The 26120-nt window shown below is 46.0% G+C and overlaps 1 protein-coding gene across 1 annotated transcript in view; it reads left to right on the forward strand.

Annotated features, from left to right (window-relative positions):
* Positions 1-26120, forward strand: part of XRCC5 (X-ray repair cross complementing 5) — a 71553-nt gene that overhangs the window by 16456 nt on the left and 28977 nt on the right. Inside the window, exons 8-14 of the mRNA XM_014602456.3 lie at positions 1058-1196; positions 4492-4604; positions 9863-9925; positions 11768-11905; positions 14022-14112; positions 15470-15600; positions 25405-25601. Coding sequence (XP_014457942.1) covers positions 1058-1196; positions 4492-4604; positions 9863-9925; positions 11768-11905; positions 14022-14112; positions 15470-15600; positions 25405-25601 — 872 coding nt within the window. The remainder of the gene's footprint in view (positions 1-1057; positions 1197-4491; positions 4605-9862; positions 9926-11767; positions 11906-14021; positions 14113-15469; positions 15601-25404; positions 25602-26120) is intronic.

Here is a 26120-nt window from a genome sequence, read left to right on the forward strand (position 1 = left end):
TGTTTTTGAGAGGCGGGAGGAAGTAATAATAGTATCATTGACTTGAAAGCATGCTTCTGAATATGCCTGTTTTACCTGTTGTTGCCAGTCACATGTATGGTTATTGTAACTTAAAAGACTATTTGAGTATTTTCCCCCTTTTTTCATTTGGTGAAACTTGGCCGTGTTTTTTTTTTATTGGTTTGGGGGGTCTTGAGTCTAACAAACTTGAGAGCCATTGCTGTCTGGTCCCAGTCTGCCCTACCTTCTCTCTGACTTTAGACCGGGGCAAGCAGTTATTTAGGGCAGAGGGCCTTTTACTGAGTTTTGGCAAGCCATCGAGGGCCGCAGGACAGGCAGCCAGGGGCAGATATATATTAATTTTCTAAATTTTTTAGGGGCCTGACCGGCTGGATAGAATGGCCTGGCAGGCCGTATTTTGCCTACCCCTGCTTTAGACTAACACGGCCAACTCCCACTCTGTCCTCCGTGCCATCGCTGAGATATATCATTGCCTATCTATTATTTACAAGGCAGGGAGTTATGGGGGTTGTCTGGTTAGCCAGCAAAACTTGCTTAGTACAAAGCATTTACTCCTGTCCTTTATGGGTCTCGTCATATCATTTGCATCTTGTTTCTGCCTTTTCGGAGACACATAATAGAATGGGCCATTTTCTGCTGCTCTCAATTAATATAGCAGGTGGGGTACCAGCGCCCGGGAAGGTAGGCTGCCTCGGCTTGAAACACATCCTTCTTTTAACTTGTGGGCATCCCATTGCCTGAGTGCCAGGGCAAAATGGGAGTACTTAAATAAAGTTTAATTTGCGGATGAACGGATGACTTCAGGTTCATTGTTTGTCCCACCACCTTCAAGAGCAGCTGAAGCAGTAGAAATTCCCACAGTCGTTTGGCCACGGCACAGTTGGTTGTTTCAGGTGTTCAGGATTATTTTACTGGTAAGACTCACCCAGTGCTTGGTTCAGGGAAAAGGTCCTAGGATCTGGTTCTCATGTTGAGGTCAGGGCTCAGTCCCAAATGGATTGAAATGTTCTTTCTTCTTTTTAAAATGGGCACAAAGATCACAGAGGAAAAGGTGAAAAAATCCTGGACAGTTGTGGATGCCAAGACCCTGAAAAGAGATGATATTAAAAAAGAAACAGTTTACTGTTTGAATGATGATGATGAAACAGAAATTCAGAAAGAAGACATTATTCAAGGTAGGACTGCTTCTGTATTTATATTCTGAAGGTGTTTAAGCCAAAATGTTAGCACTCAGTTCCAAAGACATCTCCATGCTTTTGAAAATCTCATCCTTAGGTGGCTAAATATTAATTTAGGATGCAGGAGTCTAACTTTGGCCCCAGGCTGTAAACTCTTGTGCACGACTATGCCACGCAGGTGTGGAAAACACCCGTTCATGACACTAGCAGAAATAATGATGCTGGGTAAGAACTAAAAGGCAGCCCAATCTGTGGTCTGTGCCGACCTTGCTTACGTGTGGTGCTCAGGCTGCCTCTCCGTTTTGTTTCCATCTGTGAAACCAGATCAAAATACAGCTAAAGTCTATCAAATGCTAATGATAATGTGCATTAGCAATGGGAGAGGAGGCAGTCACTGTGACCGTGAAAGGAAGGGTTGGCGTCCAGGAGACAACCTGTCGCGTGTGCTTCCTACCACGAGAGCGCTTGGAATTAGCTTTAAGATTTAGACTCGAAGGAGATTTTCTTTAAAGTGGTAGATAGCAAAATGTTCAAAGTGAATAGATTCTTATTTTGCAACATTCGGTTTCTCCTTCACTAGTGATAATTCCTTATATTAATAAAGGGATTTAAAATACTGTCCGTTTTTTAAAACAATTGAATTGAAATTGTTTCAGGCCTCTGAGTTTCTCTGTCAATGTTTTGGGTTGTACAGTCACATTTTGCTGTTTCCTTAAAATGTTTTATTCCCCTTGTTTGGGTTTGAAAGACTCAGACAGATGTGTAAATTGATTAACTATACAAGGGACACAATATAAATGAATATATAGAAAGTACTGTCAAATGCAGAAACTAGACTGAAAAAAAGAGCAAAATATCACTTGAATCTTTTTCAACCTTGGCAATCGATAGCAGGTAAGACTGTTCAGACAGTAGGTTCATGTGTGCATTGATTTTTGTCTTTGTAAGCAAAAGTAATGTCGTTAGGAGAAAGTTAATAAGTAATATTAATTCAGTGTTCCTTTCTGTAGCTTTCATAACTTTTACAAATGTTTTTTCTTATCGAGTAGATTTGCTAGGTAGGGTTCTCTTTGAATTCATCAGATAAATTGAATTTGTACTAATTCATCACCCTAAATCCAGAAAATTCGGAGAAGTTTTCTGGTTCCTTTTATGTGCCTATATGTGTCTCAGATGAATGTGTAATTTTTGTGACTTCAGTGAGAGCATGATTGGGCCTTCAATATTACGAATCTGTTCACATATATTTAGCAGAGAGGAGATAAATTTGCCTTTGATAGTGCTTTTATTTAGATGGTGTTTTACATGGATTCCGACTCACTTCCTACTTAAGTGGTGTATTTGGGGGGGTTGGTTCATCATTTTAAAGACAGAATAGATTGCGCTGATTCTCTAGTCCAGTGATCCTCAACCTTTTCAGACTTAAGGCACTTACCCATAATTTTTCTGAATTCAGTGGCACCCCATTTCAAAAACTTTTCTCTCTCTTTTTTTTTTTTTACTACAAAAAATGGATGTTGCAGAGAACTCAGAAAGGCCCAACAGAGCAGAATGGTTTTGACATGGAGGAGTCCACTTGAAATCTCTGAATTTATCTTGTGACTCACATGTGGGTGTTAACATTGTGTTGCATGCCTCAGGCACCCTTAAAAGGATCTCATGGCTCTGCAGGGTGAAATAGCCACTGGTCTCATCTAATCTCCTATGTAACAGTGGGGTTGCACCTAGCAAGCTGCTATCCCGTGGTTCACCTCAATATGCTTCTTAGAAGGAGGCTAGGAATCGACAGCGTTCGCAGCAACGAACCATAATGTAATGGGATGAAACTCTCATCCCTCTCCTCAGCACAGAGATGCCTGCCTTCTTCCTAAAGTACTTTTGTTCTCCCTTTGCCAAAGTCCTGATCACCCGAGTCTGTGAATGCCCATCGGGTACTTTCTCCAGGCACAAGTAGTATTAAACATTTGCAATTTATATTTGATTTTGATATCATAGTTTCATAGTTGGTAGGGTCAGAAAGGACCTGAACAGATCATCAAAGTGAGCCAGTGGGACCAGAGATCTTCATTGGATGCCCTGGCATTCAGATCCCGTGAAAGAGCTGCTGATTGCTCTCAGACATTTTTGAGGAGTATTCTGTTTGGAGAACTTGTCTGCAAAGAAGACTTTCATTCTGCCTCATTCCTCTGCTCCTGCTTGTACACCCCGCTTGAAGACATCATCTCCAGTTTCTGGCAGCAAAGTCAGCTACACCGCCCCAACTGTGATGTTCTAGGCAGAACATTATAGCGTCAGGCGCAGAATAAGCATTGAGAGCAGGTGATACACCTGGGAAACAAACTTTCTGATCTCGTGCAAATACTCCTACTAACAGAGAGCAAAGGAGGCATATACAGAAATATTCACTAGATCAGTGGTGCTCAACCTGCAGCCGCCTGCAAAGCTCTGTCATCTTGCACAGGGGTCTCCCCCTGGGTCCAGAAATTTGACAGTGGGGGAGCGAGAGCAGTGTTAATAATTTATCCCAGAGCCCCAGCACTTAATGCTGCCACCACTCCCCTGCCACCCAATTTCCAGGCCCTTGAGGAGCCCCGTGTTTCCATGTGCCAAATCCTGCCAGTGCGTGCTCGCTCCACGGCTGGATGCAGCATGCAGGATCGGTGTTCAGGGTCACATCATGGCCAGGTCCAGCCTGTGGGGTCGTGCTGGATTGCACCTGGATCCGGCTGCAGACCACTCGTTGCACCTGCACTACTCATCCATCCCACAGGACTGTGTGGGTCGAGCACCACGGTCCTGCATCAATGGATTGGTCTCTGTGTAGAAGAACTTGGGTTTTTCATGTGGCATCTATCTTTATGGCAGTTTGTTTCCTGGATCACTTGTGGATTCCTTCTTGTGATTAATCTCCTCTTGATTTGTGTTGCTTGCTTCCTACTCTGTTTGCAAGGCGCGCTTGCAGCCTGCTCCCTGAGTCCTGTTTTTTGAGTATAACTCACTGGGCAGGGTGTTCACTTTCCTTTTTTTGCTATCCTGGTATCTGCAAAGGTAACTACATTATGCAAAGCAGTGCACAAGGAGCGTAACTGCTGTTTATGATCTGCAAAATGTGTCTATGGGGTGTGTGATTTTTTTGTTAACAGGAAAAAGTAATTTGATGTAAATTTCCGAGTGCGGTGTACAGAGTATAGCTGTGGGGCGTGCATGCATTGTTAAAATATGCAGAGAGCTAATTGCAGTGTAAGAAATGTAGGCCCATATGCTTACCAGATGCTCTTCTCTTGTTCTCCAGGGTTCCGCTATGGGAGTGATATAGTTCCTTTCTCTAAAGTGGATGAAGAGCAAATGAAATACAAAACTGAAGCAAAGTGTTTTTCTGTTTTGGGATTCAGCAGATCGTCTCTGGTGCGGTATTAAGTATCTTCCCCTTTTTGTTTCTGGATACCTGTCAAGTATTGACTTCAAGTCAAATTCACTAAGGGACAAAGGTGCCACCGGTGAATGGGTGCCCTTTGGAGGGCAGCTGCAGTGAGGGATAGGTATGCAGATTTACTTTGTTTGCTGTGTCCTGTAGAGCTGGGCACTGCATACGTCATTTTAAAGGGCAGAGTTTGTGGGCATGGCTACCAGGCCCATGGTTGTAGGGACCCATTTGTTGCATATCATTTTTGCTCAGGGACCACGTCCCCACGAGCAGGAACATGCACTTTGTGGCACCTCAGAGGCTTTTGAGGTGCTGCAAAATGTGGAGGGCATGCGTGAATAGGTTCTCCGTGCTGCATATTTGTAGTGTGGAGGCAAAATTAGATACTGCAAAATCCTGGTATCTAAAAAAAGTGCAGAGAAAAAAAGTGGGACGGCACATGTAGCAGCCTGGATCACTGCTGCTGCAGCCCTGGGAAGCCCCCAGGACCCGAGGTACTGGCCCCAGCCTTCCCTACCCCACCTGGGGCAGTTTGCCACATACCAGAGCGTGCATGCAGGGGCATTCCCTGAGGGCAACTAGCAGTGGCACATATTTGTGCCGGGGAAACACACGCGCACTCCTGGGGATGCCCCCAGGGGTTGCACAGACGTTAGACTCCTAATTTTAACCCAGCGGCTGAAGTAGCGGCTTCCCTGCTTCCCCATCCTTCACTAGGGGGGAGAAGGTAGAGTCCATCTTCCCCAGTCCCTGCAAAGCTCCCTGCACAGTGCTCTCCGGACACACGCAGATCTGAACTCATTTCACCCTCCACTGCTAATACAAGAAAAACCTGTCAGTATTTAAAACCTCCAGGAAACTAATTGTCTTAATTGCAAAGCCCATACGGTTTTATTTTGTGAGCTAGTTTTCCTCTCGTCCTGGGTAAAATATCAGCATTTAAACATAATGATCAGTTCTCAGAATTAGGATCCAGAGTAGGACGTGGAGGGCAAATGGCAGCTCTCTTGTTAAAGGCGGTACATACATTCATAAAAATCTGCTGTCTATCTGCTGTAACCATTGTTGTTCTATGGGAAGTGGCCTTTTTGGCACCTGTTACCATGGTATTTAGAAGCTGTATGAGGCTTAAGATGAGAGATCTAGTAAGTCACCAAGAGAAACCAAACACCGGTTGTTTTTTTCCTATCTACACCTTGGCCAGGATACCAGGATATGATTGTTGGGGAAGGCCTGGGTGAAGAGATGTCTCGTGGCCCTTTTTGAAAGTGAACTATATGAGGAAAAAAATGTGCAGACATGAGCGAGCTGTTCAGTTCGCCTGGAGATTTTAAGCTAGCGCGCTCGTCTTTTTCCAGGATGCAGCAGAGGGTGGCTGTGGGCATCTGCTCATCCCCTTCAGGCCTGCAGGGCCCAGTTAGTTCACTCCTCTTCTTCACAATCCATCGTCGAGGCCCTTAGGGGAAATCGTGATACTGATCTACGGTGTCCCCGGCATGCTGAAGGCAGCCAACTCTTCCTCCCCACCTCATTGAGCTTCCCAGATGTGCCAGTGCCTGGAGAAAATAGGGACCTGAACAAAAAGTAGCAGGATTATCTATCACTATCATCAGGAAAGCCAGAAGTGTTGCTGCTGGGCAGAGGGAAATGCATGGAGGAGCTGACAGAGGTTGTAGCCATCCCTTGGCTGAGGGCATTTGTCCCTGCATTGTGCAGGTGGTGCACTGCCTCTGGATGCTGCTAGACATGTGACAGCAGTGGAGCAAAACAGCTATATTAACCAGTAGATTTTGCTGTTTCCTGTCTGCTGAGGGCCTACTAAAATAGCCTGTGCCTTAATCGCTTCTTGATTGGATTACTGTAATGTGGTCTGATCATGAGGGCACCCAGCTGGTAAATCGCAGTGATCGATTTGAGATGTGACAGACCAACGAGTGCTTCACAAAGTACACACATTGAGCTCAGAACTGATACGCAGTTCAGGATTTTGGCCCTCTTTTTTAGTGCCCTTAATGGGCTGGGACCTGTTCCCCAAACAAGGGCTGGGTTTAGCAAAGGGTACAACGGGTGTCCGAGTCCAGGGTCTCTGTGCAGCAGCGTAAGGGGAGTTTTTCAGACTTTTTGAATTGACTTCCACATGAAATTAGCCTGTATCTGACTTATGTCTTCAGTACCCAGTGTAAGACAGCTCTCCACGCATGCGTTTTCCTGCCCTGTGAGCAGATCTCTTATTTCCACTAGAAGTCTGACCTTCATAAAAAGAAACCACGAGAGGAAAATAGGTTAGGAGAGTCATCTTTCTCTTTGTGATCAACCTTTGTGCTAAGGCACAGTTTTTCACCGTTGCCTAGATAGTATAATAGATGCTCAAGCAAGGTATGCATGCTCAAAGCGGGAAGGCTTTTAACACACACCAACATCCCTTAAAGAATTAAGAAAAAATTGTTTTTGCATAGTTACGGGCACAACACCATGGTGGTATTTTTGGCCACTCCTACTATGTGCTTTACAGGGAGAGAAGGCAACTTTTCTGCCACAGGAGCTCGTGTTTTATGACGATAACATGCGCACTGGTCAAACCAACATGCCCAGGGTAAAATAAGTCTGTTGCTTATTGCACTGAGCTTAGTAGAATAACACAGCTTTATTGTATAGATAAAATGTCAAGAAGCAAAGACTGGGAAATGCAACATTTTGCACTTTTCCTGACATTTGCTGCTCAGAGTTATCCTCCTAACATTATTCAAATGTATTTTTATATTGTTTGTAAAAAGAAAACATTTGAGAAAAGATAATTTATTATTAACCAGAGAAACTGGAGCAGTTCCAAATACATAATTAAAGAGGGAATAAAACTATCTCATGTTATTTTTCTCAGTATACTGGAGCTGCTTTTTCAGTTACTTGTATCCCTCAGGAAAGAAGATCATAAGGCCATACATTATATAAAATTTTGATTTTTTTTTTTTATTAATAAGCAATACCATGTTGATGAAGAAATCTAACTTGGGAAGACACTGAGGGTGCATTATTAGGCAAATAAAGGAATGGCATGACACACGTATCCAGATACTTATTAGGAGTGCACCGATAAAGAGTTTTTTGGCTGATGCCGATGGCCGATACCGTATCGGCCGATACCGATCTGATTGTCAGTATGTAGCCCAGTAGCTTGGAGAGCAGCGTCTGGTGGGTAAGTCTTTCATGGGGGGGTAGGTATGGGGGTGCAGATTGAGGCTCCCACGGTGAGAGAGGAAATGGTGCTGGGGCAGGGACAGCGGCAGGCACTGCCTTGCTGGGGTAGGGTGGGGCGTGGGTTAGAGTCTTGGGCGGCTCATCCGGCGGGGCACAGGGATGGTAGGGAGGGGAGCTCCTTGCCACTGCATGCACCCCCAGGGAGGCACTGGGGGCATGTGCCCCCCCAGATCTGTGCACAGGGTGAGGATGAGCTGCCCATTGTGGGCTTTGGGCCAGGGGCTGTGCTGGCATCTTCCCAGTGGGGGTGGCTGGGCTGGGGCTGCACTCAGGGCGGGCAGTGGCGGTACTGGGGGAGGCAGCTACAGGGGGCTACAGCGAATTTTGGGGCAGCTGTAACCTACCCTGTAGTCCCCCCCTCCCAGCATTGCCCCCCCTGCCCTACCCCCGCCCACCCTGAGCTCAACCCTGGCCCAGCCCCCCCCCGGGAAGAGGCTAGTGCAGCCCCTGGCCCCAAGCCTACAGCGGGCAGCTCATCCTCGTCCCGTGCACACGTCCGGGGGGCACATATCCCCATGCCTTCCTTGGGGTTGTGTACAGCGGCGGGGAGTGGCATCCCCTGTGTCCCCTGGATGAGCCGTCCATGGCTCCGTGCCATGCCCCAACTCCCTCCCTCACCATGGGGCTCTCCATCTGCACCCTTATGTCCCTTTTACTCCCCCTGCCCTTTCCTCCCCACAGACCTACCTGCCAGACACTGCTCGTCACACTGCTCTTCACACCTCATTCCTGGCCGCGTGCATGCAGCATTTGTACACACACACACACACCATTTATTGGTGACATTATTGGCTACCCTGGCCAAAAAAAGCCGATTGCCGATAATGTCACCTGGCCAAATGTCACCTGGCCAAAAAAAGCCGATGCCGAAAGATATGGACCGAGATATTGGTGCAGCTGTAGTACTTATACTGCACACAACATAGTCGTATTTGAGCTCCGAACGATGAAGAATAAGGAATAAGCACAGATTCAGAAGCCTCCAGCACTGTCCTGTCCTGTGCATAGGGCAGATCCAAAGCCAGTATATACTGTTATTGATTTCACAGTATATTAAAAATGGAAAAATGGAGTCTTGGCATTTTTCACTGGCCGGAGATCTATCCCCAGACCCCCGTTCTGCAGCCTTGTTGTCTACAAGTCAGTCGTAGGAATAGATCATTTTACCAAAAAGTAGGGAACCAGTCGTACCAGAGTGGCTTCAGCCTTTCCTGATGTTTCTAACGAAGATTAATAATACATATAGATAACCTGTAGATGTCTTCATAAAAAGACACGTTCCAGTATTTCATTTATAATTTTCTCATTCATACGTATAGAAATAACTGAAATATTTGACAATCCAAGTTTGAGCTCAGATGTGATAAGAAATATGGTGTAGGGTATGAATGCTGAACTCTGTCTCTATCTCAGGATTTGTCTGAACCAGAAGGGCCTTCAATGCTATAGTCACTTTGGCATCTCTTTCTTGGAGATGTAGTGTATGCCAATGCCATCATAGCTGCACCATCTCCATGAATGACGAACAAAGCCAACAGTGTACTCCTTGTCAGCATAGCTGTACCTGTACCAGGATTTCTGTGGATTTTAAAAAGAACGTCCAACTGATGTTGCTATTCCAGAGAGACATTGCATATAGACTAGGTCTCAGCGAAGGTTACCTCTCCCTTGGAAAACCACTGCGACATCCATGCAGACTTCTGAGCTTAGTCCAGTACTGCCCAAACAAGTTAGTTCATCATCATCATCATCAGACAGGAAAGTAGTTCTCCCTGATCTCTGTTGCAAACTATGAGTCATGCTCTAGATTGGTAAGTGGAAACAAAACGATGCTTAGGTTTTACAGTTATGGGCCATAGTAATTAAATGTTTTAGCTTTTCATGGGCCTGATCTATGTATTGCTTATTATACGTATTATTTACTACAATTAAAACTGCATTTGTTTTAGGTTAAACTAACCCTTTTGGAAATTTGAATTGGTAGATTCGGAGACATCACTATATGGGCAGCCAGGTTCTAAAGGTCTTTGCAGCAAAAGATGATGAGGTGAGATGAATGTTTTATGTTTCACTATAAGCTGAAGTTAATGGTAATGATGGTGACCTCAAAGCTTGAAAGGTCTTTTCTCAACCAATAAACATACTTTTCATAACATCATTTAAACAAGTCCCAACTCCCATTGATGTCAGTGGAAACTGGATTGAAACCAAAGTGAATAGCCTGCGTCTCATCCATACTTAAAATCCTGTAAAATATCACTTTGTCTAATTATAATTAAGAAGGCTGCAAGTAGAATATATTTACTGTGTTTCTAAGTGTGGGCATGAGTCTCTGATTCTTGATTATTGTATCTCATTGATTAGAAAGCTGTACTTTTTTTTTTTTAGTATGAAACGTGGCAGGCTGACGTAAGATTTAGTAGAATTAAAATACAAGCAGATTCAGTTAGACGCATTCCTCAAGGGTGAATGATTGTAAGAAAAAAAAGCAAAATACCTTCCCATAACCCAAAATAGAAATGTTTTAAATAACTTTGTTTTGATGCACTTTTCTGCAAGTTTTCGTATGTTGAACAACTGTCACAAGCAATGTATTAACTAAAATTAGCCTAATCTCAACAAAATTACCCTGAGATGAGTAAACCAAAGCAACAGAAAACAAGTGAGAAAGTGAGGAAGGGGGTGGTATTTTAAAATGTTGGATTTAGGAGGGTGGGGGACGGGCAGAAGAAAGCTCCACGCTGCTGCAGCTAAATTCAGTCACCCGCTGCCTTCAGGTGCACGGTTGGAGCCCTAAACGCCAGGTAGCATGTAACTGCCCCAAATTCCCTAGGTGTGGGCTCTAGAAAGGGGTCTTGATTATAATCAGGGCCTTTACAGGCTAACTAGGCTAATTTCAACAGACTCTATCGCGAAAGAGACACCCGGTGTAAAGAATGCAAAGCCGGCGCTGTGTGGTCATGACAGCAGACAGCCGTCAGCAGCCGTGCTGCCGTATCCTGAACAAGCTGTGAAGAGTAGATCAGCTCAGTGAAAAGAGAATTACAGTAATCAAGCCTTGAAGTCGAGGGAGCATGTTGGGACCGTGATTAGGTCATCACCCGATAAACAAGGATATCACGTACAGGAATTATATAGGGGAAAGCCCTCCTGAACCAGGTCTGACATACAGCTTTCCTTGTGGGTAGGGCATGATCTAAATGGACACCAGGCTTGTTAACCTGACTCCAACCTCCAAATAAGTTCCCTCAATGTGAGCAGCCATAGACGAGGAGTGAGTCATCTCATCGTGAACGGCTCCAGTCCAACAGTGACACTTTTTGCTCTCGCAGGGTCGAGAACAAAACAGCTCGGATGTGAGAGAGCTCCTACAAGGAGCCAGAACTCCCCAGCTGGGTTCAAGCTAGTCCTCTGGCTCTGTGTGTGCAGCCCATGGTTTTCTTAATGGGCATTTTATAGTTCTTCCTCTGGGTCAAGGGAACAGGGAAGCTGAAATACCTCTGCCCCTTCTCTGCTACAGGTCGAAATAAAATCTGGGTCTGTTCTCAACACGGGGGCATAAACTTCAAAACCAAAGCTGTGAAACATTCCCTGAAGGGCCCATTTTTCCTACCTTCCTATTACTCCTATACTTCCTGTAGGCCTTTTCCATTTTTATGTGAAATGGTGATTTTTACAGGAGCTGAAGGCCAGACCAGCTTGGGATGCATCTGTCCTTATGACTTGATTGGAGCTGTACTGATTGCTTTGCTTTCTGGAGGAGGTCAAGTCAAGAAGGTTGACTAAGATTGGAAATGTCCTAGTCTTCCCCAGCGCTGTTGGATTTTGGAGCTGTATTTGACTGTGCTTTAGCAAGGGCTTATCTGACTTTACAGCTCTGTCTTTGCAGGCTGCAGCCGTTGCGTTTTCTGCCCTAGTTCATGCTTTGGAGGAATTGGACATGGTTGCCATTGTGCGTTATGCTTATGATAGAAGATCGAATCCTCAGGTTGGAGTAGCTTTTCCATGTATCAAGGATGCATATGAGGTAATATTTGGTTCTTATATAATACCTGTCTTCAGAGACTCTGCAGCTCCGTTCTTTATGTATTTCAGTTAATGATTTGGGAGAAATGATGTAGACGTTTGATACAGCGGTGAAAGAAACCAGAGTCATTTTTGGGTGGTGCACAAAGAGACATCAAGTCACAGAGCAAGGAGGCAGTAGTCTCTTACTGTCAATCTCTCGTGACACCATTTCGGGAGTAGTTCACTCCTTTCTAGACATCCAAGGCCAGGTCTGTGCAGTAAACTTAATATGCTTGACAGTGAACCAGCAAGCGCTCTGTGCTGCTTCATGAGAGCCGAGTCCTAAACTGCAAGCCCTGTAGGCACCTGCATGGCACCGTGGATGGGCTAATTAGTGCTGCTGAGTGATGGCACCAATTAGCATGCCCATGGTGCTGAATGGGAGCAGCTACACTGTAAACTCGAGGGTGTTGCGGCCCTGCACGGTAAGTTCACTGCCCGGGGACAGCCTGAATACCAACAAGATATTAAGAAATTGGCAGTTCTGAGCAATCCTGACAAAGGTATTTAGGTGCTAGATAGACAATGATAACCAGAGCAGAAAGAAACCTTTGCTGATCTCCCTCCCGCAAATCCCAGAATTTAGGGGAAATCGGGGGGAGGGGTGGAATTATTATGCAGATTATTAAAAGTACACTTGGAAAAACCAAGTGGTATGTTCAGCTATGTGCCCTTTAATTGTACTGATTTTTAAATGATTTTCATTTCAACTCATTCTGTTCCTTCAAGAAAAGTGTCTTGCCCACCTCCCTGAAATCTGTCTCCTTCACCTGCTCCTCTTCCCTCTCCCCCTGGATCTGTGAATTTTCCCATAATCGGTACTTCTTGTCCTTTTCCAAACCACGAGCCCGTTACAACAGAGATCTGACTGGAGACACCTTGGCTGTCTTGGCTTAAGGCAAAGAAGGGTGGTTGTTCCCTGGAGCCTGTTGGCAGCCCCCTGATTGAGATTGCAGGCTTCAGAGCCTCTGTCAAACATTTGATTGTGTTTTGTTCGTAGCAGAGCAATTTGAAAAAAGGAAGGGGAAAGAAAACAGTTATTTTTTACCTATAAAACTTGCACTCCGTGCCCAGACTCGTCACGGGCTTATACTCCTTGCCAAACCCATGGACTACATGATGGTACAGCACTCGAGCCTGGTAGCCATCAGATGGCTTTTCAAAAGTACCCAGCCACAAGGAGGGAAGCATGCTAGTGGGATTATTATGCGAAAGTAGTTTGCAGTGTAAAAGCTAACATTTAATTTTGTCGTCATTTGGTTTTGGAGTTGACATTCCACTTTGTTCAGTGGAGCAGTGCACATCTCACAGCCCCTGTTTACACTTGTCTGCAGATTCAGGGGAACAATACTGCATTGCTTCACGTGGGGACGGTTCCTTTTGATTCCAGAAGAGCAGAAAATGTGTTTTGTTTTTAACAAACGGTTTATGTCCAACAAAATCACATTTTAAATAGAAAAATAAAGTCCCCACTGAGACTAAAAGCTGCACAACGTTGCAGAACTTCTGCGGCATATGTTTCCACTGATCTAACTTATGAGAAACTATTCAAAGAGCTAAGTATGTATAGCTTGGCTAAGCAATGACTAAGGTGGGGGCGGACATAACAGTCTTCAAGTTTTTGAAGGGTATAAACATGAAGGATGGAAAGGGATTATTTAGGGTGGTAGGAGCTGGGGGAGGGATAGGAATAAAGGAAAAATTAGGCTAAAAATGTTAAAAACAACTTGCTGATGGGGAGGCACAGGAGTCTATAAAATAGTTCCTTATAGGCAGTTGATGTAATCCTGTTGCCTGGGATATTTCAAGCGAAACTGGACTGAGCTCTGGGCAACAAGCCATCCCAAAACAGTAGGATCAGGGTCCCAGTGACCCCGGAGGTTTAATACATAGCCAGCATGACCAAAACCTTATTAATGTCCTTATGTTTTAGAAAATAATAATGATACAGTGACTTTTCCACTTAGTGTTGATACAGATGAGATTTTCTTGCACATGTACTGACTTTTGCAATAGGACAAACTTTACCTTTTTTACTTTGGATTCAGTTGCTTTTTGCTTTGTTCTTTTTTTAGTGTCTTATGTATGTTCAGCTGCCTTATATGGAAGACATGAGACAGTACATGTTTGCCTCCTTGAAAAACAACAAGAAGTGCACTCCTACAGGTGAGCTAGTCCCTCGCTGCATCTCCGATTGCCTGCAGCCCCGTCCCTGTCTGCAGGACGCTCCCAAATATTTGGAGTGTTTCCCTTTTCCCTGCAGCCATGAACGGTGCATGGTCATTTTGGTTTGAACAAAGCAGCCTTCCTTTGCATGAATCGTGGCCATGTAATGTCCCAAAGTAAAGACCATTCAACACTTTGGAGGTGGCTTGCATACTGAATGGTTTGGAGGATTGCCTGTGACCTTTCAACACCATGCTGTTGGACAAAACTGGGCCCAGATTAAATGATTGCCAGTTATGAGAGATCACCTATATACCTCCCTGTGCTACTCCACCACAACCATACAGTTTTTGCCTTCTCTTTTGAGGCTGTAAACAGTTACCATTTATGATGAGGTTCCTGTTATGTATCCATGTGCTGCATGAGTTAGACCAAGAATCACCAGCTCCTTTCACACAAGGTTGTCCAGCAGCCACCTACACTTACACACTGGTGACGTCTCCAGTGTGTAAGTGGCTGCATTTAAAGTTGTGTGCTGGTGGTACTGCTGAAGGAGCATGCACACACGCAAGTATTTACATTCAGAGGGGAGGATGGAAAGGCTCCTAAGAAAATGTGGCTGCGTAATGTTTGGTGCGCTGTCTAATCAGTCTGTCATGGCATGAGTAAATGGGCGTACCGTGTAGTACGGACTCTGTTTCACCTGGGATTGTAGGGCTGGAGGGAACCTCACAAGGTCATCTAGTCCAGCTCCCTGCTCAGACCTGTTCTTTGTTGTGTGCTTCACTCAGAAAATGAATAGGGCTCTACCAGTCAGCATATAAAGCATGCGGTTATTCGTGAGTCACTTTGGGGTTGCTTGCTTGGAACGGGGAATTGGAGAGCAGAAATTCAACACTGCATCTTACCAAAGCAATAATTGACTATTGTGAACGGAGTTTATTTACAATCATAACTTTTAAAAGTTGCATTACTCAGCTTAGTCCTCCAAGCCAACTGTTCTCCTTATTTTCCAAGCGGTCTATAAACCTTCTGTTGCAAATAAAAACATCTTGAAAAAGAAGAAAAATGGAAGCAGAAAAGCAGTAATAACAGAGGGCTTCTTGAAACAAAAAGGCTTTATAACTTTACATTGTAGTCCTTAAACAAAGTAGGATTTTCATTATTGTGTCCATTATCCATGTTCATTATCAGCCTATTTCTGTCCCCAGGGAATACAAACCCCCAGTGAATTCTGCAGCATTTAATGCCTCTGTTAATGCACGTTCTGAAGTGAATCTTTGTGGGTGACTTATTGCAAAGGCACACATCTATCTGCACATGTTCAATTTTTTTCTGTGTTTAATTCCTGGCTTAGGTGAGCAGTTGTCTGCTGTCGACTCTCTGATTGATTCAATGAGTTTGGTCCATGAAGATGATGACGGGGAGACATTCGACACATTTAAAACAAGCAAAATTCCAAATCCTCATTTTCAGAGATTGTATCAGGTGAGATGACAAACTGATCACTTGTGCGTGAAAACTTTTCCTGTTTCTACACACCTCTCTCCTCTTCCTCAGAATCACATGAAAAGACTTGAATTGTGTGGCGTGTAATACACATTAATTCACCCTTTGGTCCTCAGTGACCACTGGCTTGAACTTTGCAGCTAACATTAGTCCTTCTCTGAATTAGGGTGGGCCAGCTGGTCAATTGGCCTGGTCAATTGACTACGTATTTTTCGATCAATCAAAGATTATAGCAATTTGTCAACACCCCCACTACATTTCATAGACATTTGGGCTGGAAGGGACCCCCGAGGATCATCGAGTCCAGCCCCCTGCCCCAGGGGCAGGAAGTCAGCAGGGATCATAGGATCCCAGCAAGATAAGCATCCAAGTGTGTCTTGAAGGCATTCAAAGTGGGTGCTTGAACTGCCTCTGGCAGCAGTCTATCCCAAACCTTGGGGGCTTGGACAGTGAAGAAGTTCTTCCTTATGTCCAGCCTGAATTGGTCGTGGCAGAGTTTGTGACCGTTCGATCTTGTCATCCCTTGGGGCGCTCTGGTGAACAGACATTACCCCAGATCCTGGTGAACACCCCTGATAAACTTATAGGTGGCCACCAGATCACCCCTGAGCCTGCGCTTTTCCAGGCTGAACAGCCCCATGGCTCTCAGCCTGTCATCGTAGGGTCTGTTTTCCTGACCTCTGATCATGCGCGTGGCTCTCTTCTGCACCCTCTCAAGCTTCTCCACATCCTTCTTGAATTGTGGAGCCCAAAACTGGACGCAGTACTCCCGCTGTGGCCTCACCAAGGCCGAGTACAACGGGAGAATGACGTCTCAGGATTTGCTTGAGAAGCATCTATGGATGCAAGCCAGCATTTTGCTTGCTTTATAGATTCATAGATTCATAGATTGTAGAGTTGGAAGAGACCACAATGGATCATCGTGTCCGACCCCCTGCCCCTGGCAGGAAAGAGGACCGAGGTCAGATGACCCCAGCCAGGTGACTATCTAGCCTCCTCTTGAAGACCACCAAGCTAGATAATAGCACCACCTCTCTTGGAAGCCCATTCCAGATCCTGGCCACCCTTACTGTGAAACATTTCTTCCTAATATCTAACCTAAATCCACTCTCAACTAGTTTACACCCTTTATTCCTAGTCACTCCCTGGGGTGCCCTAGTAACAGCGCGTCCCCTATTCCCCGTTGACCTCCCCTAATAAATTTATAGGCGGCCAAAAGATCTCCCCTCAGCCGTCTCTTGTGAAGGCTGAAGAGATTCAGCTCTCTCAACCTCCCCCCATAGGGTCTATCACGAAGGCCACTAATCATGCGGGTGGCCTCCTCTGGACTCTCTCCAGATTCCCCGCGTCCCTCTTGAAGTGCGGCGCCCAAAACTGGACACACTACTCCAACTGCGGCCTGACCAGTGCCGCATAGAGGGGGAGCATCACCTCCTTTGATCTATTAGTCGTGCACCTGCTAATGCACGACAAGGTACGATTGGCCTTGTTGATGGCCTCGTTACACTGCCGGCTCATGTTCATCTTGGAGTCAATTATGACTCCAAGATCCCTCTCTGCCTCCGAGCTGCTGAGAAGGACACTCCCTAACCTATAGGTGTGCTGATCATTCCTCCTTCCCAGGTGGAGTACCTTACATTTATCTTTATTAAGTTGCATCCTATTTTTACATTTATCTTTATTAAATTGCATCCTTTACTAGCCGCAGCATCACACTGAAGGCTCATGTTCATCTTGTGGTCAATCATGACCCCCAAGTCCCTTTCATCTGTAGTGCTAGCCAGCGTAGCACTGCCGAGCCTATAAGGATGCTGCAGGTTTTTCCTCCCAAAGTGGAGAACCTTGCATTTTTCGGTGTTAAACACCATCAGGGTCTTGTCCGCCCATTTCCTGAGCCTGTCAAGATCTGCCTGGATCGCCCTCTTGTTTTCAGGTGTGGATGCTTTACCCCAGAGTTTGGTGTCGGCAAACTTGGCCAGCCCGCTTCTGACACCAATGTCCACATCACTGTTGAAGATGTTAAATAGTGTAGGCCCTAGGACAGAGCCTGAGGGACCCCACTGGTGACCGTGCACCAAGACGATTGGCTCCCATTGACCACCACCCTCTGGGTCCTGCTACAGAGCCAATTCCCAGCCAGCGGATCGTGGTGAGGTCGAGGCCGCAATTAGCCAGTTTAGCCAAGAGGTGAGCATGAGATACCAGATCAAAGGCTTTTTTAAAGTCAGGATCTACAACGTCGATCTCTTCCCCCTTGTCCAGGTGATAGGTCACCTGGTCATAAAAGGAAATGAGATTGATCAAGCAAGACCTACCCAGAACAAACCCATGCTGGGTATCCCTCAGAATATTGCCTTCAGCTAGTCTGTTAAGGATGGCCTCTTCCATAATCTTTTCCAAGACCTTCCCTGGCATAGAGGTCAGGCTGATGCACCTGTTGTTTGCTGGATCTACTTTCCTCCTTTTCTTGAAGATAGGCACCACATTGGCCTTCTTCCAGTCTTCGGGCACTTCACCAGAGCGCCAGGAGCTCTCGAAGATCTGTGCCAGGGGCTGGGCTATGATGCTCGCCAGCTCCTTGAGTACCCTGGGGTGTAACCCATCAGGGCCGGCTGACTTGAAGGTATCCAGCCTGTCAAGGTGTTCCTTCATGAGGTCAGCTTCGATGGAGGGCAGGGGATCTCCGTCACCCGGGCCTCCCTGACCCACAGTGAGGAGAGGTGTCCCATGGGACCGGTGAAAAACCGACGTAAAGTACCCATTTAGCAAGTTGGCTTTTTCCTGGGCGTCGGGTGTCAGTTGTCCCATCTGGTTTAGCAGGGGTCCAACATTGCCCTGGCTTTTCCCCCGGCTCCCCACATATCTAAAAAAGGACTTTTCATTGTCCTTGATACTAGTGGCCAGTTGGAGTTCAGTCGCAGCCTTGGCTTTCCTGGTTCGCTCCCTGCAGGTCTGGACCAGTGCAGAGTACTCCTCCTTGGATGTGGATCCCATCCTCCATCCTTTGTAGGTCTGTCTTTTTAGATGCAGGAGCTCCGCTAGTTCCCTGGAGAGCCAGGGGGACTACTGTGCCCTCTTGCTGCCTTTCCTCCGAGATAGGATGGACTTTGCTTGTGCATCGAGGATCGTTCCCTTGAGGAGCAACCACTCATCCTGAACTCCCCTCCCCATCCTGGGCATGCCTGTGCCATGTCAGACATAGTCCTAGTGAGTGCTGTTGTGAAACTCACACTCTTTGCTCTTTTTTGCTCTGTATGGGCCAAAGAAATGTGCTGTCGCTGTCTTTTGGTATGCACACAGCATGCACCCAGCACTACTCTTTAGCGCTCAGCATCAGGCCTGCTCATGAGAGTGATGCTGGATGCATCCAGCACCACTCTACCAGCAGGTACACGTCCTGTTTTGGTGCCGCGGTGCACATGAAGTGAGAGTGAGTGGGTGAGGCCTTTTTGCACAGCAGCACTTCTGGGCATATCCCAAGACAATGTGGACATGCTCATCCTCTGTCTGCCGCTCGTAGGCATGGACAGGAATTGACTTTAGATCTGGAGAGGGACTTAATTCTTCTTCTAGCAAGCCTTGAACACAACCATCTGCCCCTTTGTCACTTCTAGGGATATGGCATAGGCAGATTAGCTCGGTGTTTCTGGTAACACGCTCAGAAATGGAAGAGTTTAGAGTGCTGACATTTAAAATAGCCTGATTGGGCTTCGGAGTTAACACATTTTGCAGAAGCAGTAGAACAGTTCACACTTCTTTTGGAGTTATTGTATCAAGCTGTCTGCGTTTTGATTTACATTCATTTCATATCGCGAAGGTTTTTTTTAATTTCAGCTGCGAGGATGAGAGAATTATGCCTCAAAATTTAAGTGTCCGTTTAAAAACCGTTAACACAAAATTCAAGAAAAAGGGCAGTTGTGAAGCAGGTTACACAGCCGCACAATTGAATTCTGCACAGGGCCTTGGCAAGAGTGTTGTTAAACGTGCAGCTCTGCTCTGAGAGCCGACTAAAAAGAATTATGGTAAAAATAACAGTTGTGGTGTCCACTGATGTTGTATCTCAGTCGTTCTAGATTAACTTTGCAAACAGGAAGACTTTTTTTGTTTGTTTCTAAATTCAGAAAGTCATCTTGGGTTTCTCCGTTTTCTTGCATCATCACCAGAAATAAAAATTCAGAAGTCCAAATTTAGCTCGCAGTGACACAAGTCAACCCCAGTGTTTTGAAATCCTCATTTCCACTCTCATCTGTACCTGCAAAACCCAACGTTATCTCAGATTCTGCCAATCAACTTGATTACACAGGATGTCACTGAATGCAAAATTTGCTTCACAGAAGCTTAATGCTGATGATGATGCTTGAAATGGAAAGACCCCAGCGTGACTCACATCTGAGGGGAGCTTACAGGACTGGGAATTAAAGGGGGAAAATGGTTTTACTTATAAATAGAAGGAAATTTGAGATGGAATTTCTTCTGCTTTTATGCCAACGCACAAAACGTTAAACTCTTTTGCTTCACCAGCCATTGCTGTTAGAGACATCTTTCCTTAGGTGCATTGGCAGCTTTCCAAGGTAGGAAAATGGCATTGTCCCAGTCTGCTGTGACTGCAGACACTTTGTGTGGAGGAGGATGACGTGCAGACGTAGGACTTCCCAGGAGAGATTGCTGTGGGTAGGGTATTATGTATTTAGTCCACTAATTGCTGGAGGACTCACTCATGATTGTGCTAGGCTCTATAAAGCCACACAGTATAGTACCTACCCCAGAGAGCTTACGATGTACGTGCTAAGCCATAAAGGACTCGCTCTTTTCCCAGCACGTCCGTTGGAAAGTGTCCACATCACGCTGGCCCCGGTTTCTTGCTGGAGACCCCGTCAGCCATGGAAGTTGCAGCAAAACTCTTCTTCCGTTGAATTTGCTCCATGGTTGGACTCCAGCCTCTAACATTTCTACTAACAAAAAGTCGTATCCTGGATTTTGTGGGTTGGCCAGTAAAAGCAGTCATCATCCTATAAATGTAACCGATGCAGTGATGACTGCATTAATCCACAGACAGCCAGAAAAGAGACCTTTAAGAGGATACTTAAACTGTGGAACAGTGAATGTGGATATTGGGGGAAACATCAAGTTAAATTCCTTCTGTGGAAGTCACGGCAGAGACCATGAGAGGGTGCAGCGGCTGTCAAAATTCCCTGGGGTGGTGCACAAAAGAATCAGTCCTTCCTCAACATCCACAGTGTCCAGTTCTTCCTGGGCACCAAAACACAGACACGATTCCTGTGCCCAGCTCTAGGGCAGACCGAGTCCCAGACCCAGCTTCCACACGCTCAGCTTCCCTCCCATGTTTTCTGTAGTACAGTTATTTCATTTCCCTGCAGAAATCTGCAGCATATTTTGAAGGCTTGTGCCCTACATTCAGTTCAGTATTTAATTACATCATTAGATAAGCTGTACTGATTGTTTGGTACTGGGAGAGGGGTAAGGAGGAAATTAATGGGAAAAATAAGGGGCGGGGGGTGCTGTGTATTCCAAGGGTTTCTGCTTTATAGTCTAAATAATTTACGTGGCTGACCGGGGCTGTAGCTAGAATATACCACATAGCACATAGGGCCTGTTTTGGGTCAAGTTTAAGTGACCCGGAGTTGAGCACTGGCCATGTGGAAGGCGATGGGCTGCCCAGCCTTGGTGGGACCGTCTCCCTAAAGATCGGTGCAGAGGTGGTCTGTGAGCTGAAGGGGAGGACAGGAGGAGGCACAAGAAAGCCACCAGTGCATTGCAGCAGGGACTGTGGAGGCAATCTGGGTGCCAGTGCAGTCGAATGGATCTGGAAGTTGTGTTCAACCTGTTCTAAATGTGGATCCAGTTTGAACTCTTAGACACGTAGGGGTGTTCAGGTGTCCCCCCGCTTTGAGGGCTAGCCACTTCCTACGGGTTTTGTGGTGTTGCTAATGGTTAGAAAGAAGAGTGTTTCTGGATTCTGCATGGGAGGTAGGGGAGGGAGACGGGACTTTTCCCTTCAGTATGTCCTAATCATCTCCGTCCATCCTGTCTCTGTAGGCTTTCATACTGCGCCCCTCACTACGGTATCAATGTTCCCTGTAAAGAACGCCCATCCAGCCAGCCTTTCATTGTTTACCGCCTTTTGCTCTCTAATCCTGTTCACTTTGCAGATTAGGAAAAGCAAAACCCATTTAGGATTTAATTAGGGCGAAGAGGAGCAAATACATTGCCAGCAGCTGACATGAATGGGATGATGAGATGAGCTTGGGAGGAGGATAACAGCAGCATGCTGCCTGCCTGTGAGAAAGGTAGAGGCGGCTCTGGGAAGATCAGAGGGAGGAGGAAATGAGGTGAAAGGGAGGCTGAGAGTAGATCCATTGGGATAAGTACGTAGAAGCTTAATTTAGGTAAATCAAATCTTCTCATCGCCTTGGGTTCTAAACATCTTCTTTTAAGGGTTAAAACAGTAGCTCGCAACCATTTTAGACCCAATGGATGCCTGCTTAGACTCGAGGCACCCTTCTCTGGGTTGTCTGACAAATCCTCTTTGCACATCTAACGCTGCTAACATTTTGTGGCACCCTGGTTGAAAGTCACTGGGTTAAAACAACAACAGTCTTCCTCGCTTTGTGGGGATAAGAAGAAAAAAATGCTTCTCAGTCCACCCTTGTACTGCAGCTGACACACCAAGGACCTTGGCATACAATAGCCTGCAATACATATTCACAACAGGAGCCTTAAATTTCTTGCTTTTCTGACTTTAATTCAGTTCCCTAATGCTGTTTTAATATTGTTTTTTTGTACTACAAAAGCCATTACTACAGCTTCCAGCAACATACTCAACCTTTTTTCAAAATAATTATGCCTTAAATCATTACAAGTGTTTCCAAATCAGTAGCTCTGTATGACTGCCTCCTTTTGAAAGCGTGCGCTAATATGGATTGGAATCTTAATGGCAGTATGAAAGAGCATCAGTATTGATGTGAAACATATGGTCTGGGTTTTCTTTATTGGCAGCTCTTCAGCATGAATGGAGTGTTTTTTTGTTTGCTTTTTTCTTTTCTTTTTTTAAATTAAGGTCGTGCCTCGCGACAGAAAGAGCAGATCTCTCATGTTTGCCTTGTAGATGGTGGAGTTACGCCGTACTAGGAGCGTTAGGGATAATCACGCAGGTGCTTCAGTTGTACGTGCTTTTCATACATTCAGATATGCACCTCCGCTGACTTTCATCTCGACTCATCCTGGAAGGGTGTGGGCAGTGGGGTCCCGCAGGGCTCGGTCCCTGGACCGATACCCTTCAATGTCTTCATCAGCGACTTGGACGAGGGAGTGAAGTGTACTCTGTCCAAGTTTGCGGATGACACAAAACTGTGGGGAGAAGTGGACACGCCAGAGGGCAGGGAACAGCTGCAGGCAGACCTGGATAGGCTGGACAAGTGGGCAGAAAACAACAGGATGCAGTTCAACAAGGGGAAATGCAAAGTGCTGCACCTGGGGAGGAAAAATGTCCAGCACACCTACAGCCTAGGGAATGACCTGCTGGGTGGCACGGAGGTGGAAAGGGATCTTGGAGTCCTAGTGGACTCCAAGTTGAACATGAGTCGGCAGTGTGACGAAGCCATCAGAAAAGCCAATGGCACTTTATTGTGCATCAGCAGATGCATGACAAATAGGTCCAGGGAGGTGATACTTCCCCTGTATCGGGCGCTGGTCAGACCGCAGTTGGAGTACTCCCAAGGGAGGTGGTGCTCTCCCCTACCCTGGGGGTCTTCAAGAGGAGGTTAGGTGAGTATCTAGCTGGGGTCATCTAGACCCAGCACTCTTTCCTGCCTATGCAGGGGGTTGGACTCGATGATCTATTGAGGTCCCTTCCGACCCTAACATCTATGAATCTATGAATCTACTGCGTGCAGTTCTGGGCACCGCACTTCAAGAGAGATGTGGATAACCTGGAGAGGGTCCAGAGAAGGGCCACTCATATGGTTAAGGGCTTGCGGGCCAAGCCCTATGATGAGAGACTAGAGAAACTGGACCTTTTCAGCCTCCGCAAGAGAAGGTTGAGAGGCGACCTTGTGGCTGCCTATAAGTTCATCACGGGGGCACAGAAGGGAATTGGTGAGGATTTATTCACCAAGGCGCCCCCGGGGGTTACAAGAAACAATGGCCACAAGCTAGCAGAGAGCAGATTTAGACTGGACATTAGGAAGAACTTCTTCACAGTTCGAGTGGCCAAGGTCTGGAACGGGCTCCCAAGGGAGGTGGTGCTCTCCTCTACCCTGGGGGTCTTCAAGAGGAGGTTAGATGAGTATCTAGCTGGGGTCATCTAGACCCAGCACTCTTTCCTGCCTATGCAGGGGGTTGGACTCGATGATCTATTGAGGTCCCTTCTGACCCTAACATCTATGAATCTATGAATCTACTGCGTGCAGTTCTGGGCACCGCACTTCAAGAGAGATGTGGATAACCTGGAGAGGGTCCAGAGAAGGGCCACTCATATGGTTAAGGGCTTGCGGGCCAAGCCCTATGACGAGAGACTAGAGAAACTGGACCTTTTCAGCCTCCGCAAGAGAAGGTTGAGAGGCGACCTTGTGGCTGCCTATAAGTTCATCACGGGAGCACAGAAGGGAATTGGTGAGGATTTATTCACCAAGGCGCCCCCGGGGGTTACAAAAAATAATGGCCACAAGCTAGCAGAGAGCAGATTTAGACGGGACATTAGGAAGAACTTCTTCACAGTTCGAGTGGCCAAGGTCTGGAACGGGCTCCCAAGGGAGGTGGTGCTCTCCTCTACCCTGGGGGTCTTCAAGAGGAGGTTAGATGGGCATCTAGCGGGGGTCATCTAGACCCAGCACTCTTTCCTGCCTATGCAGGGGGTCGGACTCGATGATCTGTTGAGGTCCCTTCCGACCCTAACATCTATGAATCATCCAGAAGTGTCTGCACGAGCTCTCAGTAGAATTTCTCCAGCCCCCTTTGTCAACCGGCTGTCTGTGTCCCGGCGGGCTAGCCCCAGCCTCAGGGTTTTGCTTGCTGTTTCGCCCGTGTTGGTGAAAGAAACTTCTCTGTGATTCCTGCCATGGTTTTCAATCTTCAAATGCGTCTTCTAGCCTCAGTCATTCTCTTGCTGGTTGCAGAGCTCATCTGAAACATTTCTGCCCTCTTGTACCTGCTCTTTTTATTGTCTCTCTCACCATTTGCTCTTTGGTGGATAATGATTTCTTTTATGTTGAATAGCCAGATTTATTGACCAAAGGGGAAAATGTTCCTTGAATAAAGCTTGATGGAAACCGAAACAGGAAGTCAGCGTATCCATAGTGGTATTGAAGCAGGAAGTTAGGGCATCATTTTTCTGTGTAATATTTTTATCTACATTCATACTGTCTTTATCAGAAGTACCTGAACGTCTCTCCTATCTGGCCACGAGTTCTAAAACAAGGTCTTAGTTTCCTTTGAAATTAAAATAGGAAAGGTAAAATCACGCTGAATAATTGTGAGGGGTAGGAGCAACTATTTAATGGCCGTGAACCAAGTGATAATTGTCGTAGAGCTTCCTGTTGCCAGCGAGGATGACTTTACTTGCACGTGTGATGTCATTGGTTAATATTGTCGACTTGTCGCTCAAAGTTTGTTGCATCACATGACATTTCCCTGCCAAACTTGGATCAGTCTGTTTCTCATATGTGCAGAAATAATATTGTATATATAATAAATTAAGCCAAATACAACTGTATTGTGGATTGCACCTATAACCTGACAACCTGTCTTCTCTCCACACCGTGACAGTGTCTGCATCATAAGGCTTTTCACCCTAATGAGCCCTTGCCACCTATTGAACAGCACCTTCTCGACATGTTGCAGCCCCCTCGGGAAGTGAAAGAAAGATGCCAGACTGCTCTTGAAAAAATAAAGTTGCTTTTCCCCCTAAAGGAAGCTGGAAAGAAAAAAGAGCAGAAAACTGCCCAAGATATCTTCAAAGACAAGTAAGTGAAAGGGTTTGTATGGATTTTTTAAATACATTGGCCCTTAGTTGTTTTGGATTCTGTCTGTAGGGTGTTGTTGTTTGAAATGGTTTTGATGTGAGATCGCTCAGTTGTGGTATGATAAAGGATACGTGGACGGAGGATTTTGTGGTACCAGAGCATCTCTTGGTAGAGTCCCTTATGATAGCGTGCCTATGTAGGGTGATCATTTTTTGTGGTCTGTCTGTTTTCGGCTCCAGTCTCTAGCTCTGTATTTGTTGTCCAGCAGTAGTAGCAGCAGGGTTTGAACATGGGCAACAAAAGGTCTTGCTCAGTTTAAGATCAGACTCATCTTGCAGCTTCCAGTTTTAATGGGTTGGCATCTCTAATAGATGAGCTATGACTTGGAACAATGCTGTGTTACAGGTGGATTGAAATTTAAACTACAGTAGAGCTGGATTTGGGCTTTTAGGGGTCCCCGTATAGTGGATCTAGCTTTTAAGGATCCGAGGGAAGCCGATCTGTGCTATATGAGGGTCT

The sequence above is a fragment of the Alligator mississippiensis genome, chromosome 4 (assembly GCF_030867095.1).
Source record: "Alligator mississippiensis isolate rAllMis1 chromosome 4, rAllMis1, whole genome shotgun sequence".
NCBI classification, from domain to species: Eukaryota; Metazoa; Chordata; order Crocodylia; family Alligatoridae; genus Alligator; species Alligator mississippiensis.